General features: G+C 32.0%; 2 protein-coding genes across 2 annotated transcripts; one reads left to right on the top strand and one right to left on the bottom strand.

Moving 5' to 3' along the window:
• Positions 1-6,639: 6,639 nt before the first annotated feature.
• LOC120070293 (basic blue protein-like) lies at positions 6,640-8,460 on the top strand. Its single transcript, XM_039022211.2, has 2 exons — positions 6,640-6,886; positions 7,983-8,460. The coding sequence occupies exons 1-2, from the start codon at positions 6,709-6,711 to the stop codon at positions 8,183-8,185; spliced, it is 381 nt and encodes a 126-aa protein (XP_038878139.1). The 5' UTR covers positions 6,640-6,708; the 3' UTR covers positions 8,186-8,460.
• Positions 8,461-10,368: 1,908 nt separating this feature from the next.
• On the bottom strand, positions 10,369-13,566 carry LOC120070283 (Acyl transferase/acyl hydrolase/lysophospholipase superfamily protein). The gene is made up of 7 exons (XM_039022202.2): positions 12,975-13,566; positions 12,255-12,398; positions 11,778-11,850; positions 11,457-11,562; positions 11,271-11,367; positions 11,052-11,147; positions 10,369-10,943 (listed from the first exon to the last, which is right to left on the bottom strand). The coding sequence occupies exons 1-7, from the start codon at positions 13,491-13,493 to the stop codon at positions 10,809-10,811; spliced, it is 1,170 nt and encodes a 389-aa protein (XP_038878130.1). The 5' UTR covers positions 13,494-13,566; the 3' UTR covers positions 10,369-10,808.
• Positions 13,567-17,973: the final 4,407 nt, after the last annotated feature.

Here is a 17,973-nt window from a genome sequence, read left to right as displayed (position 1 = left end):
TTGTTTGTTTTATATTATTTTTTAGTATAAGATTATTTTTTAAATAGAGGAAAATAACTGCATTTTTTGTATATAAAAAAGTTTGATATTATTTAAAGAAAAATCGGTGGCATTGAATTAATTGATTTAAAAATTTAGAATATAAAAATTAGTTTTTGTGAGAAAACTATTAAATATACAAATCAATTTTAATTTACAATGAATAAAATTGAAGATTGAAGATTTGTTAGGGACTATTGATGGCAAAATATGGATAGAAAGACTCACATGACCTTCAGGTGCCTTCAACAGTGAACTTGTAATTTGGAGAAGAAAGACGACTTGCAAAATAAAGAAGAAGAAAATACAAGTGTGGTTCCTACCACAAAACCTCAAGTGCTTAAGTCAATATTTAGCAATCGGTCAAAACAAGCTAGAAATAAGAAGAATAACTTACCTTGTGTGATGCCTATGACTCTTTATTTATAGTAGGGTGGACTTAGGGTGTTGTTCAAGTTGTCTAAGGAGGCTTGGATCATGGCCCACAAGAAGTGGGCCTTGGGGGATGGTATGAGGTAGGTAAGTTGGGTCGTTTGACCCAACTTCTTTCCTTTCCCTGGTTCTTTCCTCTCTCGGCCTGTTGGTCCGTTTCTTACATTTCTCTGATTCACATGAAGATCTTTCTTCTAGTTTTACTCCTAATAGTCCGTCCTCCTCAGCTCATGATTCTTGATTTGAAAATGACATATAATAGGGAGTAACTATTGATTCTACAAAAATCTAGTAGAAAATAGGTTTTGAAAACAGTGCGAATGAACATGTGATTAAGAAAGTGATTCTAATAAGTTTATTAATAATCAATCTTCCAATGTTAAGACTTTTACATAATTACTCAAGCATAGCTTAAACTTGTTGTAATCTTAACCTTCAACTTATATAAGTGTTATAAATTTTACTTTTGGATGGAATTTGATTTCAAAAGAACATTAATAAAAATATTTTCATATGTATTTAATATGTAAACCACATATGTCTAGTATACATTTATTTTTTAAAATTAATTAGTTTCAAGGAAAATTGACACTAGGAGCTGGTATATTGTAGACATTTGTGAGATTTGAGATTTTTATTTATTCGATTTTGTACAAAGCTTGATCTTAGTTGAAGTTAGTGAGTTTCTGTTAAAATTCAAGGTGAATTTTATAGAAATTGATTATGGGGTAAGATTTTCAATACACACCACTGGTATAAGTGATTTTTAACTGAAAGATATAATCGACATAAAATAAGAATAGAAGCAACAATGTCAATAAAATAATATCGTTTGGGCAAAAAAAAACCATCAAGAGAGGAGAGGGTTAGTTCAGATCAAAGCCTAAACTAATATGTTCAGCATGGGCGAACTCTAGCCAAACATAAAATTCGACATGCCTCGTGCCAAGTTGATTCTGAAACCCTAATGGAGTAATTTAGGTCAATCATCTCTTTAAATATATCATTATAGCTTCATATGAGGTAAACCTGAATCCTACTCTCAAATTCCCTATCTTCCACACTCTTTCATTCTCTGACTTAATCATGTATGACAAGCATCACACCGATATGCAAGTTTTCTCTTTTACAAGCCACATTTTTCTTCCCTGCAGGCTACATATATCTCCCCTACAAACAAATTTACTATTGGTGTGATCAGTAAAAATCAATTGCATTTTCCCTGTTTAAATTTTAGCATCAACACATACGCGTAAGTTTAGGCCTCAATTTGATGAAATTAAAGTTTAAAGTAAAAATTGATATAACTCGACAAATTCAATTTTTTTTTCCTTTAAATTGATTACACTTCTTCCAAAAAGAAATTGAACAAGGGTAGGATCACCCCTTATTGAGAGATACTATTAAATCAAAATTGAGTTATTCTTTAATTAAGAATTATGGTGGAGTTTATGAATGCCTTCTTAGTAGACTTTGTAATTTTACCAAACATCATAAAAACGGACCTTACTTGAATCCTATAGCAACTAAATAGCTTATTTGCAAAAATTGGGAGGATCATAAAAGGAAAACAAAAAAAAAAAAAAAAAAAAGAGTAAATATTTTTTCTTAATAACAGACATGAAAATAAACATTATCAAGCTATAAAATATTTAAATATATAATACATATTTGTGAGTGATTTTGAAATGGATAAAATCACTATCATATTTAAAATAATTCCAAAACACATTCTTTTAATCACTCAAAATCAATCTAATTTTTAATTTACACTTTTAGTTACATTGTTCATACTATAAAAATATTTTAAATTATTTTGAAAATAATTTTTAGTATAATTTAAAAATGATAAAAATGATTTTAAACAAACTCCGATCTTTCTTCAACTTACAAACATTATTGGACCATTTATTAAAATATACCATCAACAAAATATGCATAGATGCATAGAGAACAATGTTTTTTAAATTACTATTTTCCTCAATAACGCCGTAAATTAGAAAAAGAAATACTAAACTACATTATCGTCAATGTGAAATTTAAGATACGCTATTGACTAATAAAAAAAATGAACAAATTTTCTATAGTTAAAATTTTGTCTTTTATGAATAGAATAATTTAGAAAATTAGTCATCCTTGGATTGATTAAACAAAGTTTTGTTGATATATAAACTATGAAATTAGGGTTGAAAACTCCTAAATGTACGGATCCAAGAAGCATAGAACTTTATTTATTTGGTATTAATTAAGAATATAACATGTCACGAGGAGCCACTAAAAAAACAAACATGTGGTTCACCACACATTGCATAATTTGATGCTAAATACATTCCAAGTTGAAGTTTTGTTTAAATAATTCTAGGACTATAATAAGATATAAATTAGACAAAAAAAAAAAAAAATGGAAAACACTCTCTCGAGTTGTATCAATTTTTAGTATATTTTTGGTCTCTAAGTTTTGAGGCTAATTTCTTTGATTTCTAAATTTCAAAATGTTACATTTTTAAGTATTAAGTTTTGAGTTATTTGATTTCAATTCAATCTCGAACATTTCAGAATGTTACAATTTGGCCTTTGAGAGTTGAGTTTTGTTTCAATTTGTTCTATAAGTTTCAAGATTTATACTTGACTCATTTAAGATGCAATTGCAAGCATATGGCGAAAAAATATGATAAAATTTTTTAATTTAGTAACTTTTTTAAAAAAATTTACAAATATAGCAAATAATATTAAATCTGATTTTTATCTTTTATTATTCCAATTGTAGCATTTTTGATGTATTGGTTGTACATCAATATATACTTTATGTTTGGTGTATTAGTCAATTGATATTCTTTATATTTAGTAGATGGGTCAGATATATAATTGATACATACCAAATTTACTGAAGTGTTCATGCCCTTGCTATTATTCATTGACTTAAATTTGAATTTTTATTCATTTGTTTTAGAGTATTACTTTTCTAGTACATCATCATCCACTTAAAATGGTTTAATTCGTTTTGTTGATAATCATTATGAATATTGTATGCTAATAAATTATTGATAAACCAATGTTACACTTGAAATTGAATTTTGAATAAGTGATTATCTACCACTATACTAGAATAAATATAGTTTTAGGAACTACTAATATACTAAATGATACACCAATGTTATACTGAAAATGAATTTTGAATCGACATCGATATACTATTGATACACCAATATTAAACTTCAAATGAATTTAGTACGAGTATCGATAAAACTATTTATACATCAATGATATTTTTGAAATGATCTTTTCATTGTTAAATTTTAAATAAATTTCAAATGAGTACCGATAAACTATTGATACATTAATATAACATTTAGTATTGTATTTTGAATGAATGATGATATACTATCTATACATTAGTGATATACTGATATTAAATTGAAATACCAAACGTTATACTTTAAGCATATCAACAATATCGTTGTTATGCTTTTTCTTTCTTTTCAAATATGGTATATTAATCAACCAATATATGAAATATGGAGTATATACATTATAATTGATATACCAAATTAAATGTAACTTGCATGTCATCGAAATCATGCAAAATCTTGAAAATAGAACAAATTAATTGATATACTTTATGTTTTGCATATTAGTTGACGTAGTTAATGCAATTAAGATATACTATAAAAAACAACTCCATATCAAAACAAAGAAACAAACAAACAACTCTCACCATGACAAAATTAATTCACTAGAAGAATTTCAGGAACCGACATTAAAGGGCTTTAATATCGGTCGACAACCGACATTAAAGATATTGTTATTAAAACCCTTTAATGTCGGTTGTCTTTAATGTCGGTTTTAAACTGACATTAAAGCGCTTTAATAACACTGTCTTTAATGTCAGTTGCAACCGACATTAAAGCCCTTTAATGAAATTTGCAACCGACATTAAAGCCCAGAATCTGTCTGTTTTATCAATTATTGTCTTTTTTTTAAAATTTCGTTGCCGAATCCATTTTTTTGGTCAAAAAGTATAATATAACACATCATCGTCGAATACTGTGGCTATGACATATTATTTATGTATGGATTGCAAATCTATTACATTTAATCCACAAATTCTGCTATAAAATTATAATTTAAAAGGCCGTACAATAATTCAGCCTTTGAAAACACAAATTACAAGTAATACAAACATTATGAGTTTACTGTCCCTCTCCAATTGATAAGTATGGATCCCTTTATAATTCTTCTTGAACAGACCCCCTCCAGCTTCAGCAGTGTCTGGTTATAGACATCTTTGTCTGACCAGTGTTGTTCAAGGGATCACAAATAAAAAAGATTTAAGACAAAGGATTCAAAGTGAAAATGTGATCAGAATTCATATTCAACTAACCGTGTTTATTGGAAATGTGTATAAATGGTACATTCAAGGCAAAATTCTTTACTAGAGTTCCCCAAGAAAAAGCATAAGATGTTGTGATACCAAATATTTACTCCTTTGTTGTACCTGTAAAACAAGAAAACTCAATAGTTGAATAAATGAGAGAACCTTCTTTTTAAAACTGTGAGTCACCAATTAAAACTTATTAAAATTGTGAGTCAAACATTCTTTTAGTGTATTTAATTAGCATAATGCACATGTTCTCAAGTCAATCAATCGTTTAGTTCCTGCATCTATCGCTTAGCTCCAGCGGCCCATCGTGTAGCTTAATCATTTAGTAAACGATCTCGCGCATAGGCTATCGTTTAGCTACCGTGCCCATCGTTTACCTCCATCATTTAGTACTGACGCCTTATCATCTAACGCATTCGTCTAGCACTTAACGTCATCGCCTATCGCTTAGCATTCTGCCTATCGTGTAGCGCGTCTGCTCATTGTCTAGCGCTCATGCTCATCACATAGCGCCATCGTGTAGTCTATCGCTTAGCGCCCGCGCATCTGCTATACGATCGTCCAGCGGCACCTACATGATCGTCCAGCGCCCCCGCATATCTCGATCGTCTAGCGCATCGCTTAGCTCTGCGCATCTGCTATACGATCGTCTACCTCATCATTTAGCTCCCTGTATTGCTACACGATCATCCAGCGCCCGCCTACATGATCATCTACCCAGCGCCTTGCGCTCAACATTTCGCTTTCACTGCTCTTGCTCACACATACCCAACGCAGGAGCAACTCTTGGCAACGCCTCTTTCCAATACTTCAACAAACGTATCATATACAACAAAACCATTAATCAAATCGAATTTCAAAGGCCATAAACACATAAAAAGGCCCAAATCTAGGAGCAGAGAGACATATTGAAGTGAAACCGCAACTGGCTTTCATTGAGACATTTATATAAACAATTGAGAGGCGTAACATAAGAACAAAAATTGTTGTGAGTTTAAGAGAGGAAAGAGAAAAAGAGTATACTGATCTGGATGAACGACGAACGGCGAACTTTAGATCTTCAAATCTGGACTTCTGATCGAACGACAAACGGCGGCACACAGATCCGGGCGACTTCAGATCTGAACTTCAGATCCGAGCGACTGGGTGCGGCCGACGACAGACGAATGAGAGGATCTACACAACGGACGACTAGGTGCGACTTCAGATCTAAGCCAAATCTACACCAGGACAGACTCTTCACCTACGATCAACGGACAAATGGCAAGGGTTTTATATAAAAAAATGTTTATCAAAAAACTCATTTTTATATAAATATTTTTTTATAAAAATTGATGAAAATATACTTGAAAAGTTATTTTGAGTGGTCGTCAAACACTCTAACTTCTTCTGAAATGACTTATTTTTTAAAAACAAACATTTTGAAATATATTCCAAACATACCATCCATACATAACATTTAAAACATATAAATTAAATCAAAACTAGACTCCAAACATAGTTATATTTTTATCATATATATGTGTGTGTCAGTTACCATTAATCCCCACATGGGATTGGTGTAAAAGTCAATCTTCACACTTGTATGAGCTACCAATATATATATATATATAATTCTTCCCAATAATTTATAATGACTTTTGATTATAATTATAATTTTTGGGGTTTGAGTGGTACATCACTTGGAGGTTTCTCTTCCATTATTAAAATCCAAAATCCAATAAACCCTAAGATTGAAGCAATTACAAAATCTCACTATAAAAAGGAACCAATCTCTCCCATTTCATCTCATCCCCTTTTCTATGCTCTAAACACAAAGAGAGTTCCTTAAAGTTTGGTAAAATTAGAATAATAAAATGGGTCAGGGAAAAGGCAGTGCCATTGCAATCACTTTGTTGCTTTGCCTTTTCCTCATCCAATCTGAGATGGCTCATGCTAGAGCCAGAGTCTACACTGTTGGAGATGCCAAAGGATGGACCTTCAATGTCAATTCTTGGACTAAGGGAAAGATTTTTCGAGCAGGCGATATACTCGGTATGTTTCTCCTTCACACCTCGTACCCCTTTAATTTTATGTATGTATACAGCTAAAATATACGTTTTTATGATTTTTGTTTGATAATTATTTTGTTTTTAAAGTTCAGAATAAGAATGATTGATTAGGGGTATAACATATATAAAAATTATATAACAAAAATGTTGTTTCAATTGGGTGGTCTTTAATACAATTTGTCTAGTTATTTAATTATATAATAAATCTCATTTTGTTTTTTTTTTTTTTCAATTTTGTTTAATTTGATAACTTTTCACACTTAAATTGGCTTGACCATCCTAATGCCCAAATGGAAATTGCATTGCCTCTCTTCTTTGAATCATAAATTAAAAATGACACTAAAACTTCACTAAAAGGATAGCTTTTCATTTCTTTGCCATAGAAAGAAAACAAAGAAAGATGAATTAGAGATCTACTTTTATATACTAACAAATTTTATAATTAAACATAATATCTTATGAGATATTATTTTAAATACAAAACTGCTAAAAAATATTTACAAATAATAGCAAAATATCATAATCTATCTGCTATAGATCTGATGGACAGTGAAATTTTGTTATATTTGAAAATATTTTGGTTCATTTTCCTATATTTGAAAACAACCCATATCTTATATTTCTTAATCCTTTTATATCTTAACATTTCAACTAATATGAGCATATATACTCAACCATAATTGACCTATACTTTTTTTACTTGAGATATTAGATGTTTAAATTCCTATACTTCACATTTATAGTACTTTAAAAAAGAAAAATTAGTACTTCAATACACATTCAAGGATTAAAATATTTGTCAATATATGCATCAATTCAATATATCCGTAAAATTAAAATCTCAATATCAATATTACAACCTTTTAAATTTATTCTCCTCTTATGACGGTTTGACCACTCGTCGCAAGCCTGTTGGGACAACTTTTGTTATCCATCGCAACTTGCGACTTATCATCTTGAGAAATAAAATTGTATTTCGTCGTATTAAAACAGTTGCTAATTATTCATCATTATAAGTCATATTTGCTATAGTAGTGTAGAGTTTAATTCTGAAAAGATTATTATATTATTGGAAACAGTATTCAAGTATCCTCAAATGGCACACAATGTGGTGATGTTGAAGAACAAAGTAGCTTACAATTGGTGCCTAAAACCAAGAGGTTCAAAAGTTTACCAAACAGGAAAAGACAGAATCACGCTTGTCAAAGGATACAATTATTTCATCTGCGGTTTCCCTGGCCATTGTAAAGCTGGAATGAAGATTGCCATTAAAGCTCTTTGAAATATTATGATTATTACAATAACAAAAACCAATTTATTATATGTTTTTATCAAAAAAATTTTCAATGTTTGAAATTGTGGGCTTGTAATGTTGTTTTGTTTTAATTTTCATATCATTTTTCTATGTTTTGAGAATAGAATCAGAACATATTATTGTACTAATTAAATGTTGCTACTTGTAATGGAAGGAGTTGAAAAACAATATGGCTTCTATTATGAATTAATAAGTAAAACTAAGAAAATATTAAATAATGGAACTTTTATTTTATTTTATTCTATTCTATTGTTGAGTTGGAGTTTTAAAGAGTTTGATGAGCTCTCTTCAAAACGTGTAGGCCATGCCTAATTTTAGGTGAATGTGTCATATTGAGAAGAGAGATATATTTGCAAAGAAGGATATAATCCTAAATTACAAAATTACTCGTCAAGTAACCGTTTGATTTTGCTACATTTTGGGAGTGCTTTCATAATCAATGCTAAATTTTAAAAACTGAAATGTAAGCTCCATATAGTAATCATTTCGTTTTTTATTTTTAGTTTTTAAAAATTAAATTTATTTTCTTCTAATTTCTCATAATATGATTTTGCATTTTTTTTAACTACAATGGTTGAATTATTAGAAAAATTCAAAAAAAAAAAAAAAAATTTTTAAAAACTACTTTTTTTAGTTTTTAAATTTTGACTATTTTTTTAAACTATTGATAAAAAAAATGGTTAACAAAGAAAGAAATTTAAAACTAGAAATTCTGTCGTAAGAATGTAAGCTTAATTTTTCAAAAACAAAATAAAAAAAACTAAATAATTATTAAACGAGATCTTAATTTTTTAAAGTAAAAATATTTGTTAAATAACTTTTAATTTTATGTCTAATATATCTCCAAAGTTTGAGAAAATAGTTAATGAATTTTTAAACTTTTAAATTTGATCTATTTTATATTTTTTTAATTCACAAATCTACTAGATACAAAATTAAAATTTTATAATTTTATTAAATATAAAATTTAAATTTATCTAATAGATAAATTATATATTTTATTAAAAATGATATACTCAACACAAATTTGAAAATGTAGGGATCTTAAACATTTTTAAAATTTAAAGACCTATTAAATAGATAATTGAGAATTGTGATTTATAAGACATTGCGAGGAAAATAAAAGAATAATAATACTGTAGATTTAATAAAATCTTTGAAATGAATTCATACATTTTTATTAAATTTTTTCCCTTCCAACTATTGAATCCCATTTAACTTTAATTCTTTGAATTAATTTAAATACCGATGTGATGCATTATATGTCATTTTTTTTGTCGATATGTGCGTCATAAACTATAATTTCTAAGAATATAATCAATAATAACATTAGTTCATGACCAAACTTTGGGATCAAAATACAAAATAATTACCCTTGTGACCAAATATATACTTTTTAACTTTTTCTTTAAACTGGTTTTAAGTTGACCATGTCCCGTCCAAATCCATATCTACTTTATACATGGTCTAAATTTTACTTGTAATTGAGTGAGAAAACAAGTCACATCAATTAACCATCTTAGAAAAAAAAGATTTATCAAACACATCGACTTTTAAGACATATACTCTTTACCAAGATGTTCAAATCAAAAAGAAAATCAAACCATTTGAAATTTATGGTAGAAAGGCAAAGGTATAAACTTACATGCAATGATTAAGTGTAGTCTAAAATGTAGTCGATCCCATACATCTCTCTCCAGTAGATAAGTAAAAGAAAAATATAAAAACAAATCAATTAAAGAAAAGAAGAGAGAATTGTAGTGGGGCACAAGAAGCACCCAAGTTTCTTTCTAAACTTAATAATGTTTTCCTCTTTTTTCACTTTTTTGTTTTTTTTTCCTGTAGGGCAGTTTCATTTATTGATTCATTAGTAAAATGAATTCCATTGTGTTTGAAACATTCTAAGATAATGAAACCTATCATATCTTTCTTTAATTCTTCATCCTCTTTGGCTACCAATACCATACATCAAGCCTGAATGGACCAGTTCTATTTAAAATATGGTAAAAAAAAAAACAAAACTAATCAAAATGAACCAAATGTGCCTTTCCTTAAATGAAGAAACCAGCTTTTATTGAGATGAATGAAAGTTTAGACTTGAGAGGTCATACAAAAACAACCCAACCAAGGAAACAAGAAAGGGGAAAAAATTGCTAATCCAATCAATCTATATTACCAGTTCAAATGAAAAGATATTCAACCAAAAAAGAATATATGAGTGTGTATATATATATATATATATATATATATGAAAAACCACCAAAATGGTACATGTAAATCCTGTGGAGGTAAGGAAACAGAAAACATATATATATATATATATAAACACATCGATACCTATAGTCTTGGCCATCTTAAACTCAAGACTCTGATATCTACCTGTATAATATTGCTTTTATCCTGTTATTCATGATTGAAGCTCGTCTGCTTTTGTTCTAAGGGATTCCTGTGTGTATCTAAACAACTGAGGCAGTATGATCAGCAGGAATCCAGAAAGTTTTGAGTTAATGGCAATGTACTTACCACCAAGCTTGTCCAGTTTCTATTCACTATCTTCACTTGATGTGTCAGATAGTTACAAGCACTGTCCTCAGTTGTGCCTTTCGTCTTCCACCAGCTTTTCAACAGGATTATCCTCTGCCCAAACAGCTGCATCCTGATATCCCAGGTCAAAGAGCTGATCTAGAATGTCATCGTCTGCTGGCTCGAGAGCCCAGTTGAAAAGCTGAAATGATAAGGAACAGGAAAGAGTTTGATCAATTTGCAGTCATAACATAAAAGAAACGACGACAACTTGTCTACTCGTCGGACGAGGTTTGTCGATCTCATTTACCTCTCTGGGGCCAGCTCTGTTTTCAGGGTTGCAGTCAGGACTGATCCCAATCCCTTCAAATCCCAATCTGCTAGCTGGGAAAGCACATACACGCACCTGCAACAGAACCCAAAGCAAAACTCCAGGGTGACTGAAGTACATTTTGAATCTTGTCTCTAATGAATCAAGATCAATGAAACTACAGGGAAAATCATTGAGAAATTGTCAAGTAAATAATACCGTCTGAGAGGCAGAAGTTGGCGGCATGAACAATGTTAGACCACCGTCAATGCATAGTCTATTCCGAAAGACTGTAACAGGTCTTGGGGCTAGGTATCTACACTAATGCATTGTTTCAGCCCAAGGTCATTTACCAAACTAGGAAAAGTTTGAACATTCACGATGATATGAAATTTAAATAGTCACCCAGGAATAAAGGAAGAAGTGAAAACTGCTTCGATGAGATCATCTTTTGAATCAAACTGATCCACCAACAAGCCTCTGGGCCTCCAAAAAACTTGGGTAACAGCGACTAGAATACAACAGAGATGTATAAATGAGAAATTGAAGTTCCCAAAATGGAATTGCATTGCAAGTGATTGAAATGCTCTCCCTTCACATTGTGCAAACCAATTAAAATGAACTTATATTGCAGTAATCAAGTAATGTTATAATAAAATAGCACTTTCCCCTTTCTTATCGTGATTTTGTTTTGGGACGAAAGAGAATGAATAGAGGAATGCATACCACGAACCCTTCCATTACACCTAATATGTACATCATCTGGCAGAAACTTGTCGAGAACTTCCCTCAGTACAGCCTGAGGATTTAATGAGGAAAACGTTAAAAGTTAAACCAGTAGACACACAAAGGAAAAGTTAATACCCCCTCTCACCATGATCCCAAAGCAAGAGGATATATTACTACAAAAAGATATAGTCCAAGCACTCAAAACTTGAGTATCAAGACGATAGACCTACAATATTACTCCTCAACCATCCTACACCATTATCTAGAATTTTGAAAATCCAGGGATACTAATAAACCTATATGTGCTTGATGTGCATCATAAATCTTAAGAGTCAAGGATTACAAACAATAACAGGAATAAAAACAAGATGGGGTTCTTTAAAATGAACTTCAAATGATAGGTCTTTCCACTCCACGTCTTAGCACAAAAAATAAACACAATGAGTGAAATGGTCTACTTTAACAGAGAAATACCCCAAGGCGAAATGCAGTCCCTCTACTTCTGCAGTCTTCAGCCAGTAGTTTAGTAGCTTGTAAAGCCTCCTGCATACTGGCTCCAGAGGCAATAACAGCACAGACAATGGCACCAGCTGAGGCTCCAGCTAATGGAGTCGTTTCCTAGATCATTACAAACACTTCAATGCCAAAGAAGATAAGAAAAAGATCACCATAGTCTAGAGATAAAATTTCAGTGAGGATGAAAATATAGAAAAAGAAAACAGAAAAAGGATAAGTAGAGACCCTTTTGAGGGGTCATCAGCCATTGCAAGAACGAACAAGACATGAACTTCCATATCACGAAACAGTAGCAAGCCAACAAATACATTCCAAAACAATCCAAAGACTTCTGAAGGGGATACTTTCAAAGTACATGGAAACTATCATTTCTAAATCTAAACTCCATTTTGATTCTATTAAATTTGTCCTTGATACACTGAGAGAAAGAGAGAGAGGGTTCAAATTCCATCTAAATCTAAACTGTCCTGCCACATCAAATATCCAAGAAAAAAAGATGCACAACAAAGAAGGAAAATTCCATCAAATGCCTACTCTTCCAGAAGACTAATTTCTTCCAATTCAAGCACATCATCATTCAGAGTTCAATTACTTCAACAGAGACACAAAGGGAACAAACAACATCCCAAAATTTCCAAGCATGTTAAGAAGAAAGGGAAAAAAATGATGAGAAGAAACCTTGATATAACTATTCTCTAAGAGAAAATTCGCAACTCCAAGATGGTACGGAAACAGCAAACCAGCGGCGGAGAAACTAAAGCCAGGGCTAGTAATAACTCGCCGCTCCCGCTCGGCCTCAACGTCTTTAACCCGCTGCTCCCAGAGTACACCAGGCTGAATCTCATCCTCAACCACCGCGCCGATTCTCTCCTCGAACACACTCTTGTTCCCACTACGATTATCGAACATAGCAACCGAGTTTGTGGTTCTGTCGGAGGAGCGGTTAATCAGCCTCGCTGCCAGCCCCAAGAAGAGCTCCCCGGTGGCTACGGCGAGGGACTTTTTCTCGGGAATGGGATCCGGCGGAGGAGGAGGCGGTGGCGGCGGTGGAGACGATGGAGAAGAAGATGAATTGGAAATGAAACGTAGAGTTTGAGTGCGTAGAGGAAGAGCGTATCTGTAAGTGAAATTGAAATTAGGGTTTGTAATTGGGGAAGAAAAGGGATGGGAAATTGAAGAGAGAGGCGGAGGAGCCATTGTTGAAGAAGAAGGAGAAGAAGAAGAAAGCAATAAAGTGAGAAACTTTGTGTTAGTTTTTGTTTGTAACAATGGATTTATTTTAATTTTTAATATAATTCAAATTATTTTTTTTTTATTTAATTAAATAATGTTATTGTTAAAGATTTCGATGGCTTTCACAGAAAAGCAAACAAAAGCCAAATGTCCATTTTGTCTATTTTGTCTATTTTAACAAAAATACATATTTAACTCATACTCATACCATATGTTTTTTGTTTTTTTGTTTTTTTTTTTTTTGAGAAATTGTATTTAAAAAAATTGTTTAAATTAATAAATAAACATCTACCGCTTTAGAGCAAGGTACACTTTTTAGTTCTTGAAGTTTCAAAAAAAATATTTTAAACACTTAAATTTTAAAAATACTTCGAAATGGTGTTTGAGCTGATTTAACCATTAATGTGGCATGTTGAGGAGACAATTTTTTTCTAAATGTTTGTTATTTATATTATATTATGGTTGTTTGTTCTCATGTTTCATCAATTGTTTTACTTTTACAATATAATTAGAAATGTTGGTTCGTCCCTTTTTTTTTCTTAATGTCAGACATATGAAAAACATAGATGAAAATATCGAATAAATATCGTAGTTTACATTATCAATTACCACCAAGTTATGTCGGTGACTTTTACACTTTGTTTTAACTTAAAATAATAATAATAATAATAATCCCACCAAATTTGTTGTTATAACTTAGGAGAGAGGTATAAACACTCTTCTGCAATTTGTGGTGCAGCATAAATTTGCTACTTTTTTGTGGTTTGTTCTAGCTTGGTTTCCAAGTGAGGTATTTTGGTCAATTATATTTAATCTATTTATGTGTTTTCCCACATATTTTATTTTGGGCATATATAGACCTTTAATATTAATATTGTTGTTTTCAAAATTTATTAGAGAAATATTGTTGTTTTGAAACTTATTAGAGAAATATTATTGTTTTAGGAGTTTGAGGCTAGAGGTCAAACGTTGAGAACTCGACTAATGTGGAGGTTGAACGTTGAGAACTCGATGAACAAAGAAAAACTTGGAAACAATACATAGGCTGAAACTTCAACCCTCAACAAGGGAAATTTCGCGAATCTCGCTTAGGTTGTCGAAGGTTGAAGTTTCGACACACATCTACCCTCGAGATTGCAGGTTTATTACTTTTCTTCCCTCATAGAGGAAATAAAGTAATGAGATGATATACTATATGTATCTGTGTACTCGAGCTACTTCTAACAACCTATGCATTTTGTTATCATTTCGAATTAGACGAAGGCTTGTGGGATTGATGTGAGGGGGTGGGGATGGCTATATTTCTGGGAGCGAACTCCAGGCGAATATGAAGCGCATGGATACAAGTTATGCCTTGGAATGAAAGACAATTCCAAATTAGCTTTGTCTATGAACAAAATTTTGTATATTAGGTTGTCGAAGGTTACACACATGTCGAAACTTCAAAGCGATTAAGGAGATAAGTGGGTTGAAGCAGATTAAAGAGAGAGCAAGATTCAAAGCGAGATAGTAGGAGAGAGCAAGATGTTGAACGAGATCTTAAGAGAGAGCGAGATTCAAAGCGAGATTTTAGAAGAGAGCAAGATTCAAAGCGAGAATATTGGAGAGAGCAAGACGACTAATCTGATTAACATTGAATTTGGTAAAATGAAATGGTTGAATAATTGAAAAATGAGATTATTCAGGAGTACACATTGAATGCTAAGATTACGCATTGAGTTTCTGGTAGTAGATCCATAATAAAAAAAGTGTTTGTGATTGTTCCAGAAGAAATGAAAGCTAGTAATCATTAATGGAAAAATAACAACAATAATAGAAAGAGCGAGAGTGAGTGAGCGAGATCTTAGGAGAGCGCGAGAGTGAGAGTGAGAGAGCGATATCTTAGGAGAGACTAAGAGAGCGAGATCTTAGGAGAGGGCGAGATTGAGAGAACGAGATCTTAGGAGAGAACGAGAGTCTTCACTATATTTGAACTTTTCATAGAAATATATATATAAAAAAAAAAGAGAAAAAAGAGCTAATAATCATACTATAATTGAATAATCATTAGACTATAATTGAATATATTAGATTATTATACTATAATTGAATAATCATTAGACAATAAATTGAATATATTAGATTATTATACTATAATTGAATAATCATTAGACAAAAAATTGAATATATTATATTATTATACTATAATTGAATAATCATTAGACAATAAATTGAATATATTAGATTATTATACTATAATTGAATAATCATTAGACAATAAATTGAATATATTGAATATATTAGATTATTATTGTGAAACTCGGATCTCCATTTTCCTACTTAAGTAAGTGATTAAGGGGTTAATTAGGAGGAAATTAAATCCTATGTTATGTAAATAATCTAATAATTTTACAATTGTCATAATAACTGTAATAATTGTCACCTTCTATGGATCAACAATTAGTAAGAGTGAATGTAAACTATAATGGGTAGGTATTATAGTTATGATAACCATATTTGATCCTGGAGTACAAGTTATAGTTATGATAACCATATTTGATCCTGGAGTACAAGTAGAGAGGACCTTAAAAGGATAAAAAGAAGAGAAAACCTTGAAGACTTAAATCCTGAATAGTGAAGAAAGGATTGAAGAACTGAGGAAAATATAGAAAATTATTTGGGAAAATTTGTGTGGAAGTTGCATGGAGATGAACCATATTCACAGTAGCTAACGAGATTGGAAAGAATGAGAGTGGAGAGAGCGACACCAACGAGAGTGGAGGCAGCGAGAGAATGGGAGAGAGCGAGATTGGCTAAGCGAGAGACTGGGAGAGAGCGAAGTTGGAGAGAAATGGTGGAGAGAAAGAAGGAGAAAGCGACGCTGGTGAGATTGGAAAGAGAGATGCTAGCAAGATTGGAGAGAGCGAGATCCTTAGCAAGAAACTTGGAGAGAGCGACACTACCGAGAGCCAAATGAGCGAGAAGGTTGGAGAAAGCGAGATCCTTAGCGAGAGTGGAGAAAGCGAGAGTTTGAGCGAGAAAGTTGGAGAGAGTGAGATTGTGAGCAAGAAAGTGGGAAAGCGAGACCAGCGAGAAAGTGGGAGAGAGCGAGAGCAGCCTGAACGCCTCATTCGAACGTCACGCCCACGCGATCAAAGGAAACCGCCTGTGCATCGAATGGTCGGGCATTTATGCGTTGAATTTGGACACGATCTTATAAATTATGCATTGAAAACCCTAAATTGAATACAAACAAAGCTTGAAGACGTAAGGGCAAACGTCAATTAAAATTTAGGTGTCTGACTAAGAGAAATTCTTAAACCCTAAGAAATTGTGTTGGATTCGTTTGGGAAAAATACATTGAACCAAGGTGAAGTCAGCTTACGTTGATAAAGGGAGGATTAAACATTTGGCCATGCAGCCAAGTAGGTGGTGTCAACACCATAGGAGGTTTAGACGCCTAAAAATAGAGCCTTTGGGATTTCATTTTCAAATCACAAATCATAAAATTCGTAAAAAGATGGGGAGAGTAGAGTGCATTGGACAGTGAGGGTGAAGGAGAATGCATCAAATTGAGACGAGGAAATCTCCCAATCTACTCGAGTGTTTGATGTAATTCCAAAGCCATTTGAAAGATAAGAGAGTATAATTTTCATGGTGAGGCTGCCAGAGAAGAAGCTCTAAGGAATTGGGTTGGATAATGAGAAAAATATAGAGGGGTCGAGCTATTGGGTAAGCTGAGCCAGTCTTGATGTTTGGATGGTTTCGGCTAAACCATGAAGAGTTATGAGCTAATATTTTATGGTAAGCTTCTTGAGACATTTTAAAATAGTTTTGTAGAAGGAAGTATTTTAAAATAAGGTATAGAACTATGAGTAATCTAAGCTGTAATTTGGATCTGGATTCTAGGGGTAAAAAAGGAGCCCGAGGTAGAAAAATGAACTATTAGAAAGGCTCCTAAGCAATTAAGGTGAGTGTTATAGTTTTGATAGTTAACATATGTTGTGAGTGTTATAGTTTTGATAGTTAACATATGTCGTGAGTATTATAGGTGTGATAATTAACACATAGTGTGAGTGTTATAGCGTTATAGTTCCGATATATCGTGAGTGTTGTGTTGCTTTGATAAATAAAGAATATTGTGGGTTTATACAGTGTTGATAGTAAATACATATTATGACTATTCACTTAGCTTTATACTCTGATATTGGAATATATGCATCTGTAGATGCAAATTACATGCTTTGGTAATATGATGTTGCCATGATATTGTTTGTGTATGACTATAGAAACTGCGATTATGCCCGGGATGTGGTTAGCATGCTTAATAAAAGGTGCTTGGCGGGAAAATATGGTTGGCGGAAAAATTGGTCAGCTTCGGTCGGCGGGAAATAATAGTCGGTGACGACCGACGGGAAATATGGTCAAGTACCTAAGCATGACTAGCGGGATAAATAAAATGGCG

The sequence above is a fragment of the Benincasa hispida genome, chromosome 1, assembly GCF_027475165.1.
Source record: "Benincasa hispida cultivar pf3 chromosome 1, pf3_genome.v1.1, whole genome shotgun sequence".
Lineage (NCBI taxonomy): Eukaryota > Viridiplantae > Streptophyta > Magnoliopsida > Cucurbitales > Cucurbitaceae > Benincasa > Benincasa hispida.
Note: the sequence above shows the minus strand (reverse complement) of the source record. Positions and strands in the feature narration are given on the sequence as shown.